The sequence below is a fragment of the Enhydra lutris genome, unplaced genomic scaffold (assembly GCF_002288905.1).
Source record: "Enhydra lutris kenyoni isolate GAN:26980312 unplaced genomic scaffold, ASM228890v2 scaffoldscaffold52, whole genome shotgun sequence".
Taxonomy (NCBI): domain Eukaryota; kingdom Metazoa; phylum Chordata; class Mammalia; order Carnivora; family Mustelidae; genus Enhydra; species Enhydra lutris.
This window is the reverse complement of record NW_019154136.1, coordinates 6,093,892-6,115,455: the sequence shown is the minus strand read 5'-3', so window position 1 is coordinate 6,115,455 and position 21,564 is coordinate 6,093,892. Positions and strand designations below refer to the sequence as shown.

Genomic DNA, 21,564 nt, shown 5'->3' with positions numbered 1-21,564 from the left:
TCCATGATGTTTTCTAGGTGCATGGGTTGTCACACCAACAGAAACAACAGTGAAAATGCGAGAGGAACAGGAAAATGAGAACGTCAGGAATGTGAAACGAGTGTTGGAAGTCTTACCTGGGAACATCTGTATTTTCTACCTTCCTCAAAACAAGTGGCCCTGACATCTTAAAGGGAAATGATCACAGAATGATTAAAAGTTCCACAACCTCCTTCCATCTCTCCCTGCCAACCCTGCTTCACTCCTCTTTACTAGTCTTTGCTTTCTCCTGGTTTAATTCCTCAAAACAAATCCTCTGGGATCTTAAAGGTAAACACATGCCTGAGTAATCTTTTCCTAACGAGCTGGCCGTGTGCACGCAGCCCGGACGATGGAGGACCCGCACTCACAGGGGACCTAGCTTTGTCTCGGGTTTCCAGCGGGGGTTGGCGTCCAGGAGAAAAGCATTTCAGCATCTGTGACATGCCTCGCCTGTCACTGACGCAGCCAGGGCCCGAGCACTTTTTGCTGAGGCAATTTCTTACCCACATGGAATAAATAAGTCCTTTCCTTGCCTCCTCTTTAAACCGGTGACAGACAATCTTATGGGAAAGAGCCAGAGAACCACCATGAGGATGTTTTTCCAGAAACTAGTTAGGCCTCCAGCGAATGAAGGAGAACTCAAAAGAACTTACTATTTTCTGCTGGAAGGGGGTGTGTGTGTGGGGGAACTACTTAACCTCCACTTCTAATTCAAGGGGGGGGGTCCTCCCTAATTCTAGTGGGGGAAACACAGAGCAAAACAAATGGACGCTTGTCTGTCATGAATTTGACTCTGCTTGAGGAAACTGTACTATGAAAATAAGAAAAGCTGCATGTGTCGATCAGGTTGCTCGGCTTAGAATCAGGGTTCGGACCAGGGCTAGAAATTCTATGACTGGGCCCCTTTCTGTTTGTTCTCCCCGTTTAGTTGACGGGTTTTCCCCAGTCATTAATGAAAATGTCTTCCGTCTACTCCGCGAGAGTAAGCCACGGTACTCTATCAGTGCCGGCGGGGCCAGAAAGCCTTCCTTTACGGGATGTTTTAAAGAGAGCCAAGTCAATTCATTAGCCAACACAGAATACCCATCAGGGCGAGGAAGGCTTTCTTGGTCCCTCCCCCTGGGAGGAAAAATGTCAGAAAGGTGGTATTTTCACTCACGGAGACCCCAATTATTCTGTGTCATGTCTCGTTCATCTGTCTTAAAAAACAGAGAATACAGTCAGCAAAATGTGACAAGTTGCAGATTCTGCTAACAGTGACATGCATAAAGAAAGGTCCCCTAACTGTATCGAGTCTCGGTACCAGGAACATCTATCTGGGTTCCTGCCGAGCAAGTAGGTGACGCCCCCCCACCCCCAGGGAAGCGTGCGTGACGTCATAAGTCACGCACGTCTCTTGGCAAAGGCTGCGAAGGGCTCCCAGGCGCCGGGCTCCGCTCGGGGGTCGGGACACAGGAAGCCTATGGGTGCCGCGGGGCTCTCCCGCCCCAACCTCATCTTCCCTTATCGCTCGCTCTCCCCCTTTCCTTTCCCTCGGCTCTCAAATTCTTCACTACGACATTGTTCCACTTACATACTTCGGCAAGCTGCTTCCACAAACTTTTTGTGGACTGGTGTACAGACAAGGAAATCGCACGCACATGAATTATTGCGGGTACCGAAAAGGCTTCATGAGAACATTGAGTGTGCTTAACCCAAACAGAATAAAACAAAGAACAATCACAACGGTAACAAAAATAATCGAAGCTGCCACACGATTTCCCTTCCACGCTCATGCCTGTGACTGGCTCTGGTGGAGGAGAGGCGGGAGAGGAGGAGGTGGAAGGCCAGGGTCCCTCTCCTCTGCTCTTTGGGGAACACCACCTGGGAACTTGCTGGAAAAGCCAATTCTCCAGCTCCATTCCGAGCCTGCTGAAGGGACTGGCTGTAACAGCTGGGACCCCCCGGCGGGGGGGGGGTAACTATTAAGAATTTCAAGGTGGTGACCACAGATCATCAAGCCAAATGCGGGCTTCTGGTCCGTGGAGGTCCCGTGCACCTGCCCGGGTCACAGACTGCGAAGCCGGCTTTGCCTGTTGAAAGGGCATCTGGGCACCAGGCTGGCAAACTGTGCTTCAGAAACCCCTCCGGGGAAGTGTGCTACCTGGGCAAGTTTGAGAACGTCCATGCGGAACCTGCCTTCCCTCCCTCATCTATAGAGAGGACAGCGGGCTAAGGCTCCACTGAGTCAAATCGGGAAGGAAACTGCAGATAGTGGCCCAAACCTCAGCACCGGCTGACGGTGGGGGTGCGGGGATATGAAGAAAGGGTGTGTGTGTCCATCCTACCCGCTCCAGTCCGCCGGACCCAGCTCACTGAATGTAGCTTGGTTGTGGGTCCGAACGAGTTAAGGCGAGAGGGAGCAGGAGAGGCCAACCTGCCTTACTCTGCTCTTCTGGTTCATTCTCTGAAGTCAAGCCACCAAAGTGACGACATCTGGGGCGCCAATCAGGGGACAAACCAGAGGACACGCCCCCTGCTGGGGTGGCTGGGCTTGCAGCCAGGGACAGGAACAGAGGGACGGGGGAGAGGGGATGCCTTCCTCTCCCAGCCACCCGGCACAGCTCAGTGACGGACGAGGCTATGGTTTGCGAGCACATGGTAAGCGGCTCGTGAAATGCACGAATGTGAGACAGCCCTGTGGCCTGTAAGAAGGGTGAGGGCTGGTGTTGACCCCGACCTCAGGCGGCATGGCCGGCCAACAACTCTCCTGGCCCTTGATCACGGTCCAGAGGTGAGCGGAAGACACGAGGCGATCGCGTGTCTTTCTAGCAGCCGGGACGGCAGGGCTTGAGACACTCCTCAAACTTATGTGAAAAACGGCAGTCAGTCATATTAAATATCGCTAGGAAAATGCCATGTGTTACACCTTGAGTCAATGGCCCTCTTAAATGCTGGAGCTATTTCCTATCTGTCGTTCCATTTTCTCAGCCCAGGTCCGTCAGGCTGTGGCCACATTTGGCTAAGAACCCACATCCCAGAACCGCCTTTCCGCATGGGAGCCCGCCAGTTGGTCAACGAAACCAAACTATTTTATTCACTTCTCGGGACTTTCACTGACAACGTAGGCAGTTCCGAGGTTAAAAACAAAATGGGTGGCATTCCATGAGTTTATCATTAAATCTACTAGAAACAAAACCAGAACCCCTATTTCGGGTATCGCTGAAAGACGGGACAAGCGGCCACCACTGCCTTCATTCACATTCGCCTCGAGGATGATTCAACTCTGTGAAGACAATTTTCAGTTCAGTGCTGCAAGTCAACGTAATAAAAGATCTGTGTTTCTCTACCGAAAATTGTGATTCACTAGATGAGGGCTAGTCTGGAGGCAGGTAGTGGGCTCTCTATGTCTTGGAATTTAGCAGAGGGAGGTCGGGAATGGTGAGTGGGTAGGTAACCAGTCGGCAAGGGTTTGCCTCCGCAAATGGAGGGCTTTGCTCCATGAGACCTGAAAACCCCAGGACCATCCACACAGGCGTGGCCAATCTCAGCTAACAAAACAAGCATGAGATGGACATGGAGAGCGAATCACTTTCTCACCCTTCGCTGGTCCTTCCAGGTCAGGGGGTTAGGACGCTGCCGGCAGGGTACTGTGGGCAAGCCTGCCCTGCCGCCGGCTGCACAGAACTTGTTCTGTGGATAAATGGAAAACTGGGGTTCAACCACCGGGTGTGGCGGCCCAGCCCCTTGCTGAGCCACCCCAGTGAGAAACATCCTCGGAGACTACAAGCTTGTGTTGGCTTCATCCTTGCCTTTATCGTTCAACTGATAAACCTCCGTCTGTTGGAACGCAAAGCACATAACCGTCTCAGACACGATTCGGTGTACAGGGAACGGAATCCACGGACATGACAGCACTGGATTTATGGAGGATTCTCACATGAGTCATGCTCGGCTCTGCAAAGCAGCCCTTATGCAGACAAAGGCACCCCCTTCCAAGAAGAAGCTGACGATGGAGCCAAACTCCCCACAGGAGATGAGGTCAGCACCCTGGACATTAGGACTTACTCATGGCTTTGGTGAAATGTCTCCCCTCCCTTTCAGCGCTTATGAATTCCCTCCTAATAGCCATGGCCCGTGAAGGCATTTAGGACAGGGAAGAGAAAACGATGCTGACCTTATTCTCTTTTTGTACACTATGCCTGATAAAACATGTTCAAGTTAATATTTTCCAAGTTTATAAAGAAGCTGTGAACCACAAAGACTTTGGAAGAAAGAGATGATGTGATAAATTCTCCCTCCATTTTGAATCGGCTTTTCCTAGAAGGCACATTCAAGACTTTTTGGAATTTTTCATTACGGATTCCCTATTCTACATACATTTTTCCTAAAACTGGCTGGGAAAAAAAAAAGGCTTTCTTGAACAGCGTGTGTGTTGGGGGTGGGGGACACAGGTGTTAATGCTTCATTAATTTCCAAGATGCCAGAGCAGAATGACAGTTGAGGCCATAGTTACTGCCAGTCAATGGATTCATAGCTGTCATACTACACCAATGAAGTCTGATTTCTTACCTCTTAAAATTTCCCGAGAACTTTTTGATTTTACAAATCCTAGTGAAAGGAAAATCAAAATTACAATTCGTCTTGTAACGCTCCATGGTTTTGTGGAAGAAGACATTTTCCATGACAGTTTTTGAAAGGTTAAAATAAATTATCTACATGATATTTATGGGATAATTTAAATATGGTGCCTTGAAATTATGAGAAAGCCTTACACTCCTCCATCAATGAGAAGGTGGACTTTTTTAATTCACTGGGAGGAGAATCCAGTTCAATAAAACAATACTTTTCAGTTCTGAAATGTTATCCTTCGAGACAGCTATGAGTCTTCTTCCATGGTTTTGATCACCTGGTCACCAGTTTTGCTATGCTGGGGGGCAAGTTCAGTAAAAACCGTGTGAAGGCCACAAACAGAATTAAATACAATGAAATTCACAAATGTACACCTATAGGTTTGGTTCATCCATATTGACTTTCTCCCCAAGTGCAGTTTAATGTACTTTGATTGTATTTCCAGAATACAGGAAGGAAAATGCTCTACCAAGCCTTGTATACCACGTGGGGATACTGTATAGGTAGACCTGGCTTTATGTAATTTTGAACGGTTAGGCTTTTCCCCAGAACATTAAAGCAGTTGAAAACTACTGAAAATCCCAAAGCTGGCACATTGGAACTTACAACAGTTATATTCGGTTTAAGATGCTTCCTTCGTGCCCAAACAGAATTGTATCATTTAGTTCAGGTTAACTTAGTTAAGGGTTGTTACTTGGTCAGGAGAAATTGTCAAACACAGCAGTTCTCTTGGTTGAAAAATAAGATAAGCAAAGCGGTACATTTTCAAAGCATCACTGTTGGGTTTGTTTCCGTGGAGGGCAGAGTATACATTTTGCTTTAGGACAGGGGGAGACATACAGGACGTACAGGAAGGCTCCAGAATGGCTGGGCATGATACTAGTCTTTTAAATTTTTAGAACTATTTTGTTCAGCATAGATTTTTGGTGCTAACTTTGATTTTTAAAAATATGACATGTCGACGTTAATTTTGATCCCTTCCCTCTGGCACCTACATGAGCGCCTCACTCTCCTCGACCTACTCCCCGCCCTGCCACAGGGTCTTGCTTTTGTTGGAAATACCCGGGCTCAACATGCCTTGTCCTTTTTGATTTGCCTTGTGCTCTCATCCCCTATCTCCTTCCATCTCTAAATCAAGGGAGGGGGATCTATTTTGAGTGTGTGTGAAGAAAGGAGCATAGACTCTAATAAATATTCCAGACAAGCAATGAAAAAACTGGAAGTCTTGCATTGTCAGGAATATAAATCTCTTCTAATCTCCCTTTGGTATTGCGTTTTGGTTGAAGCCAAAAATGTCAGTGGACAAACACAAGAAAAAATAACGAATCCTCCTCTCACCGTCGCCCTGATTCTGTTGTCGCATAAGAGAAAAAGTCAAATGAAAACAAAACATTAAATTCCCAAATATCACGAATTGTTTGCTCTTTCAAGACAGAAATTATCATAAATATGTTCTTGCTCTTGGTTCTCACCCTTCTGAAAACTCATGTTTCCACTCCCGATTCAGTCTTGTGCCGTTGCCACGTGCGACACAGGAATCGAATGCTTTATCTAGGTATGTAAACTGATGGCAAAGAACAGAAGCTTCAGGAAAAAACCCGAAGGGTCGGAGGAGAATCACAAAGAAAACCAACCATGCATCACTGCACTCAGGTAGGTGTTTTAGGAGATGACCTGAACCGCTAATGATGGCCTTTAGCAGACGACTGCTGCTTCCCGCTCAGCGGTCATCCCGCCAATCCCCATGGTCTTTACTTCTCTTAGCCCTACTCTCCGCCTTGTAGCTGAGTCTTCACTCAAGACTTCAAAACAAGAACTCTGTCCATGACCGCAGTGGCATGGCTTGTCCAGGCCTCTCCCTCACTTCCTGCAAACACACGATGGCCTCCCATCCTCCCCAGTTCTTCCCAGCCTCGCGTGAGCAGGTCGCCTTCCCACATCTGTGTCTTTTTGTCCTGACCCTCTCTCTGTTCTAGAATCAATGCCACCCTCCTGCTGCTAGTGGGACCAGGCCCATACAGGTGGGCTTTGCCTTCAGACACTGCCACAGTTTAAGGTGGACAGGTTATCTTTGTGTCATATTGCCTTCATAGAAAGGTAGAAAGTAGTGACTCCAAAGCCTTTGCTAAGTGGTTGTAAATGAACAAAATGGTGAGGTTTGAAATAACATGATAGTAAGTAAATCACTGACCTCCGTTAAGCAGTTATTAGAGACTGGATACTCTTCTCACAGCACAACTACTCTGTAAAGTTGGTGCTGCTTTTTAATCTCTGGTTTGAGGTGAGGGAACTGAGACAGAGAGGGATGAATCTATTTACCCAAGATCACAGCTCGAAGAGCTGTGGAAAAGGAATTCCGACACAGGGGATCTGGCTCTGGATCCCAACATCAGAACCCGCGTGCTCAGCTCTGCAGGAGCGTGCTACTGACAGGCAACTGACGTGCAACTGACGTAACGATGCAGCCCGCAAGGTCCTGCAGTTTGTGATTCGTCATCCCTGTCATCTGTCAGGACCAGGGACCACTGCTTCTCAATACAAGTGCCACCCCGAAGCCTGCCATTTAAGGGCTTCTGCCCTCTGTGCTGGCCGACCCCTTCATCGTGCCCATGGCCAGCCGACACAGTTGTTACTCTGTCTAGGCCCTGCTTCAATCTTCCCAAACGTCCAGGCCTGTGGACCCCTCTCCAGTCTTCAAAATCCACTGCAGATCCTTGCTCTTCTCACAAGCCATCCCTGAGACTACAGGTCACATCTCTTTCTCTTCTCCAATTTCTGGTCTGGAGTGCTGGTTTCCTCCCTTTGTCAACATGAAGACTCCTTTTTAATGTCAAGAATCACCCACCTCAAATAGAGTGATTGGTGATGGCAAATCTGTGATATCTAACATGGCGGATCTAAGCTGGAGGTTCTTTCCTGGGGCTGCTCGGTACACTCATGGTGGGGAGATTTAACAATTCCTACTGTCCACACTGTGCCCTAAAACAAATGAATCACAATCTCTAGGGGAGGCACTCAGGCATGGTCATTCTTCAAGCTCCCCAGGGGATTCACGTCTGAGAACCAATGGCCCAGCACAAACCACTCTGCCCTCTGCGACACACTTAATAACAGGCTTCGTATTATTTTTATCCTTGAAGGCCTCCTTCAACAAGTCTGCAAGCTCTGGGAGTCGAGAACATGCCTTCAGATTTTAAACTTCCACTACTCAAAGTGTGAATCACGGACCAGCAGCATCACAGCAATACCTAGGAGCTTGCTAGAAATGCAGATTTTCAGACTCTCTGCCGCAGACCTCCTGATTGACAGAGGGTTTTTGTTTTTAACAAGATCTCCTGGTGATCTGTAGACATAGCAAGCTTTGAGAAGCATGGGCTTAAGGTATGAAGGCACTATCTACAGCTCAACGGGTAGGACTCTCAAGCCTCAAAAGCAACTCAAATTAAATATGCATTTATTTATGTATTTTTACTTCGCGGCATCATTATCAACCCTTCTTGGCTGCTCCTTGGCCTGTACCTAGAGGAAAACAGATAAAGTCTTCTCCAAATGTTTTCTGTCCAATGATGCTAGCCTCTGACATCCACAGAGCACCTGGGAGCTCACTTCCCTTCCCCTGAGGTCCTGACACTCACCTATGACCCTGGTCTAGGGCCAGCTTGCTTTGACCTTACAATTCTTAATCTTACAGGGATAGAGAATGGGAGAGGCTAGACAACTGTATAGCTTCGGATGATCTTAGTTTGTAAGCTCCTTCTTTTTCCTAAGAGTAGCAAAAAAAAGGTTCCCTTCTTGGTATTTATATGCAAAGAGCATACCTGAAAACCACATAAAAATAACTTCTATCAACTATTCTTCAAAGCACACTATTTCTGTATTTCAACATGCCATATCAAAGTGGAAATTTGGCAAGTCAACACCAGTGTTTTTTTCAGGTGTGTGTTTTCCAGCTTTTCCACAGAATACCCACAAAATGTCATAAATGCAGCTTAACAAGGGATTCACAAACAGAAATGCCACTGTGTCTGTTTTCTTGCACGGGGAGGGAAAGAAGCGAGTTCATTAAGATTCTGGTGATATAAGGTCTGCTGTGAAGAGAAGCCATTTGCATTAGTTTAAACTAGAATTTATACCTTGACGACAGTTAGAAATCTTGGGAAAATTTAAGGGAGCCCAATTATCTGAAATGAAAAGCGAGACCATGAAATGTCAGCCCATTTAGACAATTTGATCATATTCTTATTCACTTGTGGCTCTTAGGGCCAGAATCCAGGCGAAACGCCTTACTTGAGCCAGAATCTGGTCTGATGATAATTGGCACAAAGATGAACTTTTGAAAAAGTGCATTTGAAAAGATGAACCACTTAAAAATTCTTTCCTGCTCTGCGGGAAATGGACTGAAGCTAGGTCTTGCGGTGCTACTCATGCAATGGTGCAGGAAAGAAGGAGGTCTGAGCAACGTGAATTCCTTTCACTACATTTCTCTAAAGAATATAAGATTTTTATATCTGAAATAGTTTCAAATGAACATCAGTCTCTCAAGTTCCACATCGATATAAAGGAACAATTCAACACGCATCAATATTTCTGAGACACCGTGGAATAAGAAATACCATTATCCTACGTACAGCTAAGAAAGACAAAAAAATGCCGTGATGTATATTAGGACATGTCATTGATTACAAAGATGACTCTCAATTTCAGAGATGATAAAATATGGGGCAAAATGTGTCTTAGAGTTGTTGACATTCAGTAAATTAAAAGCATGACATAAACGATGCTTTCGTGAGAGAAGGACAACAACTCTTTGGCCAAATTTAAGGTTTGGCTTCACGGTGGCAACATCGCTCCTGGTTAATAACACAATAATACCCTCGTTGCTGGCTTTGCCAAGTGCTCAGCGCCCCCATACACGCTGCCTGTGTACCAAATGTTTGAGATTAATCCTAAAATCTGGATATAAAGCAAAATCCAGTGGTCTTCCTTTCAGGGCAAAATGGCGGCTAAGCACAGCCCACAGCCCGGCTTGCATTTTATTCATTGCAAACGTGGCTGTGTGAGGAGCCCAGCGTGCATTTTTACCAAAAGGATGCTAATTATAAAGAGCAGAAGAGTCAGGAGGGCGCGCCCCTCCAATTTCAAATGGGCACCTAGGCTTTGGTAGAGGCTAGTCTTGTGGTTTTGGTGATGTGTCACTTGGGCTAGTAAGTTACACAAGTCAGATGCAACCAGGTGCAGCCTAAGGGACCCGGAAGTACAGCTAATCAGGACTCTAGAAGAAGGATCACTGGTGTGCATCAAACTCCTTTGTGCTTCTTGCCAGGGATTTAGTCTCCCCCGCCCCGTAAACACAGTCAAAGCGACCTCAAGGGGCTAGAAAAAGCCAAAAATGAAACAACAAACCTCCATAAAGCACTTTCTAATTCAATAAGTGGATTAGGAAACGTGAAGCATTTTCCAGGCAGGTGGACTGATAAGATTTGCCAGAAAGTTGCCACATGTCCACTTCTAGTCACCCTGTGTGGAATTATGTAAACTTCCCTAATTCTTTAGAAATGAAAGGAGGAATCCCCATGGCAGCTTTAGAAGACGAGCAACTGGTCTACTCACGAGGACTGGGAGGCCTTTCTTCTGAGTAGATAGTCCACCACGTCGGGGTCGGTCTCCAACAGGCTGATCAGGACTTCGTTCTGGAGATCTGGCGAAACCTGGAGGGACCAAATGTTGAGGCATAAATCAAACCATTCCGGGATGAGGAAAAATACGGTCATGGGCAACTCTACGGTAACATAAAACAGAGCGTTAAAAGTCGTAACAGGACAGAGTGATTTGCCAGTTAAAATCAAACATACACCAACTCATTCAGCCATTTTAATTCTCAGGAAAAAGTGGATGATGACCGAAACGTCATATTCAGTCCGAACTGTCACCCCTCTTATGACCGGAGAGGTAGCCTCATCACTTGATTCTTCTATTGCTCAGATGAGGTTTTCCTGGCTTTGGATAAGCAAAATATCACGGTTACGAGGGGCAGTGCTCATCATTTACTGTCCAAATGGGGACACTTTCTAGAGTTCCTATTTCTAATTCAGCCAAGACGACAGGCATAAATTGTAACTGTCTTGGGCAGTTCTGGAACATAAGATTAGTTTATTAAGAGGACGGGCCCTTGGGATGCCTGGATGGCTCATTCGGTTAAGTGTTCAACTCTTAAATTTGGCTCAGGTCATGCTCTCAGGGTCGTGAGATTGAGGCCTATGTCAGGCTCCGCACTGGGGGTGGAGCCTGCTTAAGATTCTCTCTCACCCTCCCCCTCGGCACCACGCACCCCCCTCTCTGTCTCTTAAAAAAGAAAAAAAAGAGAACAGGCCCTTGAGCCAGACTGTGTTTGAGTCCCCATTCCATTTATTAGCTGTAGGACCTTCGGCAAGGCATGTGACCTTTTCCGGTCTCAGTTTCCTCATCTGTAAAGTGGAGAGAATGATAGGCCTCACCATAAGGGGTTGCTGTGGTGATCAAATGACTTAGTACCCATTGCAAACTTAGAACAGTAGCCGGCAGATAGTCAATGCTTGAAAAAACTTGCTGACTACTGCATTTGCCCATGTCAGTTTATCACTGGGTGCTCGCCCTCACTCTGTCCTCGCGTCCTGCTCCAATGACAGTGAAAAAGGTTTCTCGCTTCAGCATTTGACAAGGCATTTGCTTGAGTTTTGGAGCTGAGTGTCACATTTCCCTAGGCTCACCGGCAGCGTATTAGAAGATGGCCTCATAATCCTGAGCCACAATATTGTGTGAAAATGTTCTATGAGAAAAGAATGACCTCAGCTCCAACAGGCTTTCTACTCTACAGATGCTGGTAGCTCAAGTAAAGGAAATTCCAATTATTGAGAGGAAACAACATTTGTGTCTGATTCTCTCACAGAAGGGCTCGGAGACCAGGCTCTTAAAACATGCAGGGACAAGTCTTCGGAGAATAAGCGGCAGGTAGAAGAATCTGCCTCCTGCCTCTTGCAGAACTCAGTTCTTCTTGAGCTCTGAGAAGCTGGAAACAATTTTATTAATAAAAACAGGGATGAGAAAGCAACAACAAAACTTTCCTTCCCCAATAAATCTGCTCCTCCCACTTAATCCTGTGTCTTCATTAATGACATCGCCAAACCCTACTCACACAAACTCAAAGTCTGGGTTGCATTCAAGTCCTCTCCCCTCCCTGTTCAGAACCAGGAGACCTACTTGACTTCAGCTCTGTGAAGCTTGTTCCTTCTTTCCTCTATCTTCCACTCTGACCACACTGATCCAAGTTCAAGCCCTTGTTACCCCTTTGTAGTGGCATCGTTGGCCATTACCAGCTTCCATTTCCCTCTTGTTGTAACAGTTCTGCCCCACGTTCCCTCTGAAGAATCAAGTGCTCCCCACCCCTTAGCTCAAGGGTGATATGTAAGCTGGTCGAAGGCTGCCATCATGCCCCTCCCAGATTCCCGGGGCTGCCTGTGCCACGGGCATGGGACACCATTCAAGGTCATGAATAGCCGGGGGAGTATCCCCGAGGCATCTGAGAAGAGACAACACAGGGCCAGAAGCCACATGGGGCCTGAGGATTGTGCTGACGCTGGAAGAACCTACAGCAAGAAAAGGAAAGGATCTCTGGATAGCATGAGTCCTAGGTAAACCTATGCCCGAGGCCGTGTTTGCCTGTGGATCTCAAATTCCTTAAACTACTTTGATATTTTGGTTGAAAAGAAAGATACATCCTTCATGGGCCTTTGATGCAACTGCTTGCTAACTTAGACACTGGCTATTTCCTTCACCACCGGTGTCTAATTTCTTCTCTCCGTGGTTGTTCGAGTGCCCTGATCAAGATGTTTTCTCAGAAACCTTTTTATCCCTACAGTGGAGGCCCCCCACTGGCCAGCGTGTGTTTGCCATCTTGTCCCCTGGTGGCCACCCTCTCCTGCTCTCTACTTCAGCAACCACTGTGCTTCTCACTCTAGCCTTTTCCCACCTCATTCCTTTCATTCATTACATAAATATTTGGTGACTGCTTATCGGCTGCCAGGCACTGGATGTGGGGATTCAGCTATAAACCAAACAGATGAGAACTCTTGTGTCCTTGAAACTGACAATCGCTATGGGAAGACTGGCATTAAACAAATAAAGCAAACATAGCGGGGATCACACGGAGATGGAGATGAACAAAACAGAGAAGGGACAAAGGACTACGATTTGGGGGGGAAGGGGCAGGGCAGGGAAGTGCCATTCAAGTAGGATGGCAGGTCACAGAGAAACTGCCACTTGAACAGGGAACTGAAGTTGATGAAGGAACTGGAGAAAATAATTCCAAGCAGAAGGAAGCAAAAATCGGCAAGATCATGAGTCAGGAGCAGAGAGGAGGCCAGTGAGGCTAGAAGGAATGAGGAAGGAGGCGAGCAGTAGGAAGTGGGTCGGGTAGACAAAGCCAGATGTTGTGGAGTCTTACGGGTCAGGATAAGGACATCTGCTCTCAATCTAGGTGGCTGGGGAGCCACTGGGCTAACATGAATTGGCATCGCTGGCTGCCGCACTGAGAGCAGATCACAGGGAAGCAAGGGGCGATGCAAGGAGTGCCAAGAGGGGCTGCTGCTATGTCCAGAAGACAGATGGCAGAGGGCCGGACCAGGCTGGTGAGCCAATGAGGTATCTGTGGATCCCGGAGACAGTGAAGATAGACATGATCGAGTTAGCTAATCTGCTGGCTGGAGAGAGAAAGAAAGAGGGAGAGGGAGGAGGAGAAGAGGAAAGACGCCTTCAACGTTTGGAGCCGGCAGGCACCTGGAAGCACGGGGTTGCCCCTAACACTGGCCTGTACAGAGAAGTTGCAGGTGGAGGAGGTGGAAAGTCACAGCTGGGAGGGTGGCTTCCCTAGGGTAAGGGGGGTGGGGAGCCTGTGGGACATCCAAATGAAAGAGAGATGTAGGAGGCAACTGAGAATAAGGCTCTGGGGTTCAAGAGAGAGGACTGGGCTGGACAGAGAAATTTGGGAGATGCATATAGATGGCATTTAAAACTCTGTGCCCAAATCCAGTGGCCCCGGGAATGAGAATGGGAAGGAGGAGAGAAAGGGCAGGGTTTTTAGGTCAAGGCTAAGGGGTTCGATTCTCTACTTTATTGACTAAATTAAACATCAAAAGACTGATAATTTTTATTTTTTTGAGCGATTTTTTTTGAGCAACACGACCCAACAGATACACACTATTGTACCAATCTGTAAAAAAAGAAAAAAAAAAGTAATGCCTGAAGGGTAAAAATGAGGAGAGAACTCATTTGTGAAAAATGAACAGAAAGCAAAAAACAATATAAGCCAAAAACGTATATCCTGAACACTTTGTAAAAGAAACTTCCATGAGCAAATGAGGAAAAATATTTGTTTTTCATCCGGTTAGTTTAATTTAAAATTTTCTATGCTTAGACACGTAATAAAAAATTTTGTTCCAAGCACTAATCCATTCCCACTGAAGAATAAACAACCCTCATGCGTATCCTTTGGGGTGGGGTATCATGGTATTAATTCTGTGAGAGTAGACAGTGTGTCTAACAATAAATTATTAACTTGGGTACACTATTAGAATAGGTTACAGGAAGTATCATTATTTAAAACATAACATTCCATAATGTTCTGTTAAATTATTCCATAATTCAGAGTTTTTACTCTCTCAACTCGGCTCGGTTCCCAACCAATTATAATCATTGAGGTTTATTTTATGTAGCATACATGACTTTTATTTGCTAACAAATGCAAACAGAAAGGGTCAGTGCTATAAATCTATCTATAGTTTCTTTTTAAAAGACCCATGATGCCATTCTGACTTGGAAACGCTCTTTAAAAATAAGTATAAAGCTATAGCTTCAAAATGTGGATTCATGTACTACAGGAAGGGTAGGTAATATTTTCCTCTGTATTAGCTAAGACTGACTCCAGTGTACATAATCCATTTATTCTAATTAGTTTATTTATATCCCATCTTATTACAAAATGACTTAAAGCAGCTTTAAAAATTCATATGATAAAGCCACATTTGTTTGTTTATTGTTAAGGAATGGTACAGAAAATTGGGGCCAGTGGGAAAATGAGAGTAGAGAATTTGAAATGATGCCTAGAACTGACTTGTAATATTCGTATAACGGCCTCCAGTGCTGTCTCCCCAACAATCCCTCCAATCTTTGTCCCTATTTGCATGTTTCATTTCCTATTACTTAATACAAATTTCAAACTACTGGCTCAGTTCAATTGGATGAGCATTCATTTTCTGTGAAGTTAGGTATGTAACAGAGAAAACACAAGTCAAGGGAATGAACTGATAGGAAACGAGCTTAGGGTAAGTCAGAAATATCCAGACAGATCATTCCTATATATGCTCCTCTGTGGGAATCAGGATGCTGTCAAAAGAATTTCTGATTAAGAGTCGATAGCCCCCGAGGTCCAGGTTTTATCAGCTTTGCTGCAAATAATTCCTTAATGTAAACTTGGATACATCAACAGTCTTCTTTAGGATTCTGTTCCTGCATCTGAAAATCCAGGCATATCCTATCTGTCCCATTTACCTTTATTTAAGTGTGATGAGGATCAAAAGGACCAACAGTTTTGAAAGTACCTTACCAATTGCAAAGAGGTTCAGAATAAGAAATTTTGTTAGAAATAGACAAAATAATTAATAAATCAAATACTTAAAAGAACCAAATAAAAGCAGATAACATGGAGATGGCCAATATTTATTCCACGACTTTTTTCTTGACTCAGTCATCCATCTCTGCCTCTTATCCTGTGCGCTCCTAGAGAAGCATCACTCTCTTCTCCTTTGCTTAACACTTTGGGTGGGTAACTAAGCTGTGGGATGTCCTCTTGATAGGTCTCTGCTCCTGACCTCTGCCTGAATTTCTAGAGTTGAAGTTTGTGATCTCTTGGCCCCTCAGCTGCAACGGTCTTGACCAACCCCATGTAGCTTCCCACTTCTGGTTCCTTCTCTTCCGCCAGACCCCAAGTCTTCCGTTGGTCACATCCGTGGTAGGTAAATTGCCAGAGGGCAGGGACGATCTGACTTGTCTGCCCAGAAGTGGCAGGGGCTCCTAAGGTTGTAGTTCTCCGTCAGCTAGCCTCTTTTGCAGCACGGGCAAGCTCATGAGTGCCAATCCTGGCCCGGGTGCCCCTCGTGGGGTTCCTGAAACCTCTCTTCTCATCAGTGGATGTGATGATGGCCGCAAGAGATGCTGGAGATAACTGGAGTGTCCTGAAGTTGAAGTGCAGGTGAGCCACTAAAGCCCCGCCCCTTAGGCTGTTTCTGCGACGCAACAATCCTGCTGCTTGCAGCCATGAGCAGTTGAGTTTCCTCCTCCCAGCAGTCAGTCAAATGCTTTCGCCATTATGCCTCTTCTTCCTCTTTGCTCCCTGCTCTTTTCTCTCCGGAAGCTCCTACCTGCACACCAATGACCCTTCACCCACTTACTCTCGCAGGTCAAAACTGTATTCTTCTAGAACACAAGATAGGGGCCCTTTCCAACCCAATGGGTGCTCAAAAAAAATGTTGTCAGAATGGTGACAAATAAGAATCAAGAAGAACCCAGAATTACTGGTCTTCATGGCATATGTACACTGGTTCTGCTACCTTTATGTAGATGCTTCTCTCTGCTTATAAATAGTACCAGTGTCATGCTCTAGCAAAATCTCCTTCCTATTAATTTTTAGAGTTGGAAAATAAATTTCCTTTCCCAACTGAGGATCATCAGAAATTTTCTGACATGTTCATAAACTATTATCTCCTTAATAGAAAAATGAAAAATGAGGGGTACCTGGGTGGCTCAGTGGGTTAACCATCTCTTGGTTTCAGCTCAGGTCATGATCTCAGGGTTGTGAGATCAAGCCCTGCATTGGGGTCCTAGCTCAGTGTGGAGTCTGCTTTGAGATTTTTTCCCCAACCTCTCCCTCCCTTTCCCTCCGCCTCTGCCCCATCCCCCACAACTCACGTGTGCATCCTCTCTCTGTCAAATAAATACATACATACATACATAAATACATAAAATCTTTTTTAAAAAATGAGAAATGAGGGGAGCTTGGCTGGCTCAGTCAGTGGAGCATGTGATTCTCGATCTCAGGGTCATGAGTTTGAGCCCCACGTTGGGCATAGAGATTACTTAAAAAAAGAGAAAAAACCGAAAAGTATGACTCCATAACCAAACACATTTTATTATCATTTTTCTTCTGGGATTCTGTACATAGCAAAATAGAAACTAAGGAGGACTGTGAAAAACACACTAGTTTAAAAAAAAATCAACCAATTCTGCACATCGGAGTGAAGAAACAAAACCCAGCCCCAGCGCCTTCTTCACTTACAATTTATTGTCTCACATCAAAATCTCTACTGGGTTTTGGTCAACTATGTAGTAAGTTTAGATATTTTCCAAGGGTACCATTTATGGCTGTGTTTATCTGGAGACTCAACTCCTTAGATTTTCATGTGTTCCTTCAAAGCAGAATGCTATTTCAAAAATCAAAAGAACTTTGGACGCTCCTGCTTCAGAGAAAAAATGTAAACACTGCACATATGAAGGAATAAAACTGTCACAATAAAAATCCACCCTATCAAATTAAAAATGAAACCTTGAACGGTCACCTAGGGTATAACACTTAACGGTGTAGCTTATTCTATAACCCACAGAGAGGGCAAAATGGCTCAAGTTTTCTCCATTTACAAACGTTAGTTACTCCAAGTGTTCCATACCAACCCATCCCCTTGCAGAGGACCAGGAAGGAGGCTTCAGCATTGCAAACTCTACCACTTTCCAGCCAAAGCAAGTGGCGCCGGAAGTCATGATGACATTTCTGTAACTCAACACATGCGCTGACAGAAATCACTAATTTCTTGGGTTGTTTACCAGAGTATAAGCTCAAACACGAGGAGGCCCAGCCTAGAACCTTCCATGTGACTGTTGCCGAGGATGGCTTCACATTATGGGAAGGGGCTCTGGGTGTATCCGGAGGGTTGGTACGCATGAAATTCAACACATTTTTCTCAAGTGCCTGATACATGCCAGGTAGCATGTTTGGCAACTGGGGCACGTGAGGGAACAGATACAGTCAAGGAGCCCAGGACTCGTGGAGCTGTGGTTGGAGGAAAACGGGACGAAGGAAGACAAAATAAAAACGAGCAGTCCTCGCTCCACCGTGTCAGGCTGAAGGCGACAGACACTGCGCAGGCGCCTGCTTCTGCCCCTCTCTGCCTGTGTCACCAGCACACCTGTGTTCTGTCGCCGCAGGCAGGGACAAGGTGAGCAGGCTCCAGCAGGAACACGTACCCGCCTCTGCAGCCACCCGCTGGCCTGAACATCAAGCGGGTCGGTGTTAGGATTAGTCCAGAGAGATGAATGCTGGTTAACGTCTTCTTTGCTGCCCATTTTCAAACTGGCTAACACAGTCTCTTTCTCCCCCGCAAATGGACTCCATAGTCGAGACACCACATTAAAGCACCTTGTCTTCCGGGCGGGGAGGCATCATGCTGTAGAAATAATTCATTCAGTTGCTGCATCACTTGGGCAAACTACCTTTGTTTGCTCTCACGACACGGTGGTGACATTTAGATGAGCTCGTGCTGTTCATCACGACCGGCCCGACCCCTGGTCCGTAAATAGTGGTCCTTTTAAAAAACAGTGATTATATAAGCAAAGGAAAGGGACATGATATATAATGATCTGGCTATGTTGGTAGCGGCTGGTTCCTTGTGCCAGGACCTGGATCACAGCTTGACTCCCTTTGATTTGGCGTGCAAAAGCCGTTTTAAGAACCTGCAGTTTGTGTCAGGGAATGAAGGGAACATGGAACGAAGCTTGGCTTCCGAGCTTGGAATCCTCACGTCGGCCTCTGACCCCTGCTCCCAGTGGTTCTCATGAAAATTCCCATGTGCGCGGCGGTGCTGGTCCCCAGCTCGGGCTGACGACCCGGCGGGCTGGGAGCTCGCCGGCGTTCCCACGTCTCCAATGCTCCCTGGGCTGTTCATCAGCCTGGAAGGGTAGCGCCTTCTCCTCTTTCCCTCTCTCCAAAAAAGGAACCCTGGTAGGGATCATTTAGAATCGGCCCTCAGAACGAGCTGACAGTTTTCCCCACTCTGCTCTGAAGCTCTTATTAATTCCAGGAGCAATGATGAGCTTTCTCTGGGATTGCCGACAGCAGTTATGGAAGCAACAGCTCGTGGGACAACGCGCGCTAACGATTTCGTCAGGGAATGTTTTCTACCTTACAATGATACCGGGGAGGGTTTCTAGATAGGCATGAGCCTTCTCTTTTATTTCCAGTGTTCCCCGCACATATCATTTTATGTTATCTGGTTTTGAAACTGTTGATAGCACAAATGCAGGGTCAGGATTTAAAGGTGAGGGAGTGAGGGGCATGGGCACGGAAGCAAGCACAAACAAAGAGGAACGCATATCAACAAATCATTACCGGGCACCCATTTGCTTTATGGGACATCGACGAACCGTATAAACCAGGTGAAATTCCGTGTCTTCAAGAAGTTTACATTCTATTAGGTTTCAATATGCATCCTAAGTAAATATATTTATTATACAGTGAGCTGAAGGGTGAGAGGAAACCGAAGAGTGGGGAAGGAAGGAGGTGTGTGGGCGCGTGGGACAGAGCGGGCACGGTGGGCATCCCCACACAGCTGACAAGTTTGGAAGTGCGTGATAGCGGAGCTTCTTATCAATTTCACGCAGTAATACCAGCGATCTTTTCTGTGTGCTTAGTATATGTCACTTTTTGTCCCAAGGACCTTAAAATGTTACTTCTTATTCTCAATAATCCTAAAGAGGAGATAACTTCATCTCATTTTGGTACAACAGGAAACTCAAGGCTCATGGAAGCTGAGCATGGGCCCAAGGTCACATAGCAAATACACGGCCGAACAAGGATGTGAACTCTGCAAGCGTGTTCCAAAGCTCATGGTCTTTCCTGCACCTTGGGGGTTTCCCAAAATGTGGTTTCCTTGCTCCTCTGCTGCAAGCTCAGGCTTGAGAGTGACTCTTACAATCTGCTGCCTCGGTTTTCCACAGAGGGATCACAAGGGCTGTTATCAGGACCTGTCTCCAGCTCTAGGATTTCCAACCCAGTGGCTGAAAAGCAAACAACCAGTGTGAAAGCCTACCCTAGCCAGCCTCTCAAAGCCTGCGCCAGCCTCTGAATGTAGGCCCCTCTCCTGATGATGGGACAAAGTCAGGCTCTTGTCGGGCCTCTCTCACTAACTCAGATGCCTCTCCTGCACGGGAGAGGCAGTCTCTACACTAGGACATGGAGGACATTATTAACACTCAGAACAAACGTCTGAGTGGTCGCCGGGCCTCTGGGGGTGTGCGTGACCACTCCATCCATTCTGCCACCTTTCCTGACAAGTCTGCCTTTCTAATGCCAGTGGGGAGCAAGGCCTCCCTTTCGGAGCTCATCAACTCCGCCTCCCCGCAAATCCATGAAATGGCACAATGGCTAACAACCTTTCACCATTGGGCTTCGGCCATCCTTGCTTGGGATTATTGTGCTCACTCTGAAAGCTTCTTTAAGAAACAAAACGAAACAGCGACATACACCACTGAAGTTTTGTCCACCCACGTGGACCGGCTTTGCCAACCACCCAGCAGCTTGAGGATAACCAACTAGATTCTGAGATGCCAAATATGCCAAGAGAAGCCACCAGTGATAAGGTTCGTTTTCTTTTGTGCTTTCTAGAAATAAAAGAGGTAAAGTCGGGGCGAGGGCACAGGACCGTGTAGATTTTAGAACTAGAAGGGATCTTGGTTTTCATTCATTCTAACCTTGTCCTCTGATACCTAAAGAAGCAGACGTCTCAGAAAGTTGATGTGGAGCAAAGAAAGGACTAGAGCAAAGCTTCCTGATTCCAGAGCTGGTTTGCTTTTTACTGACCTTGGCTTGGGATCTTCATCTCACCTCTCCTCCCTTTTTCCCCCTCCATACGTAATTCCCATTATCTGTCTAGGAAATCAAGAATGCTTGTATTAATTTTAACTTACTCTGGAAAGGCATCCTTAATTCCTCCACGTCTAAACTTTTTCATATGTATACAGAGTAAAAATTAACAATACGGAAATCGTATGTTCCAGAACTACCACCAAATCATTCATTAATTCAACCAATATTGCTTGTGTTTCTACCGTGTGCCAGGCACAGGGGGGATGCAGTAAAGAAAGTAGGTGGAAACGGGCACAAATTCATCCTGTCGCAGAGCTCGCGTTCCAGTGGGGAAACACACAATAAACGAGAGAACTTAGTAAAATCCTATATTCGTAGTGATGAGTGCCATGGGGAAAAAGCAGGGAGAGGGAATAGGAAGTGAGGGGGTGCGCACAGGGGGGTGGCGGTGGGGGTGTATTTTAGACCAGGTGGCCAGGAAAGGCCTCACTGAGAAGTAAAGACCACAATTGGGTTGTGGAGCACAAATGTAAGCTACTACCCCAGAGACCCCAGGCATCGACATCTCCCAAGAACAGCAAGCGAAGAAAATGCTGGAAAAGGTGGAACCGATGGACTGATGTTCTTCTGCTGTTTTCCATAGTCCGGGCAGCAGGATACAGCGGCCAGGAAAGGTTGTGTTGGTATACGCATGGAAAAGAAATGCCTGACGATTTGTGGTCTCATCTAAAGAACTTTGCTTAGAATATGGAATTTAGAGAACAGAATTCAGATTGGTGAGAGGTATTATTTTGTTAAAAAAAAAAATCCAGAGAGCATGAAATCATGCCAAGACTACTTGGCAAGATGACATGGGACTTAAACCTTGAAGAAAATGGTGAAAAGTTCAGTTATTTGATTCATCCTAATATGTAGTTAATTATGAGCGTTTTGGCTGAAGTGTGAAACTTACACGCAGGCAATGACTAATTCCATATTTTTTGAGAGTT

The 21,564-nt window shown here is 46.1% G+C and overlaps 1 protein-coding gene across 1 annotated transcript in view; it reads right to left on the bottom strand.

Moving 5' to 3' along the window:
• LOC111157136 (Rho GTPase activating protein 6) overlaps positions 1 to 21,564 on the bottom strand; it is a 253,856-nt gene that overhangs the window by 6,544 nt on the left and 225,748 nt on the right. Inside the window, 1 exon segment of the mRNA XM_022518387.1 lies at positions 10,243 to 10,340. Within this exon segment, the coding sequence (XP_022374095.1) occupies positions 10,243 to 10,340 (98 nt within the window).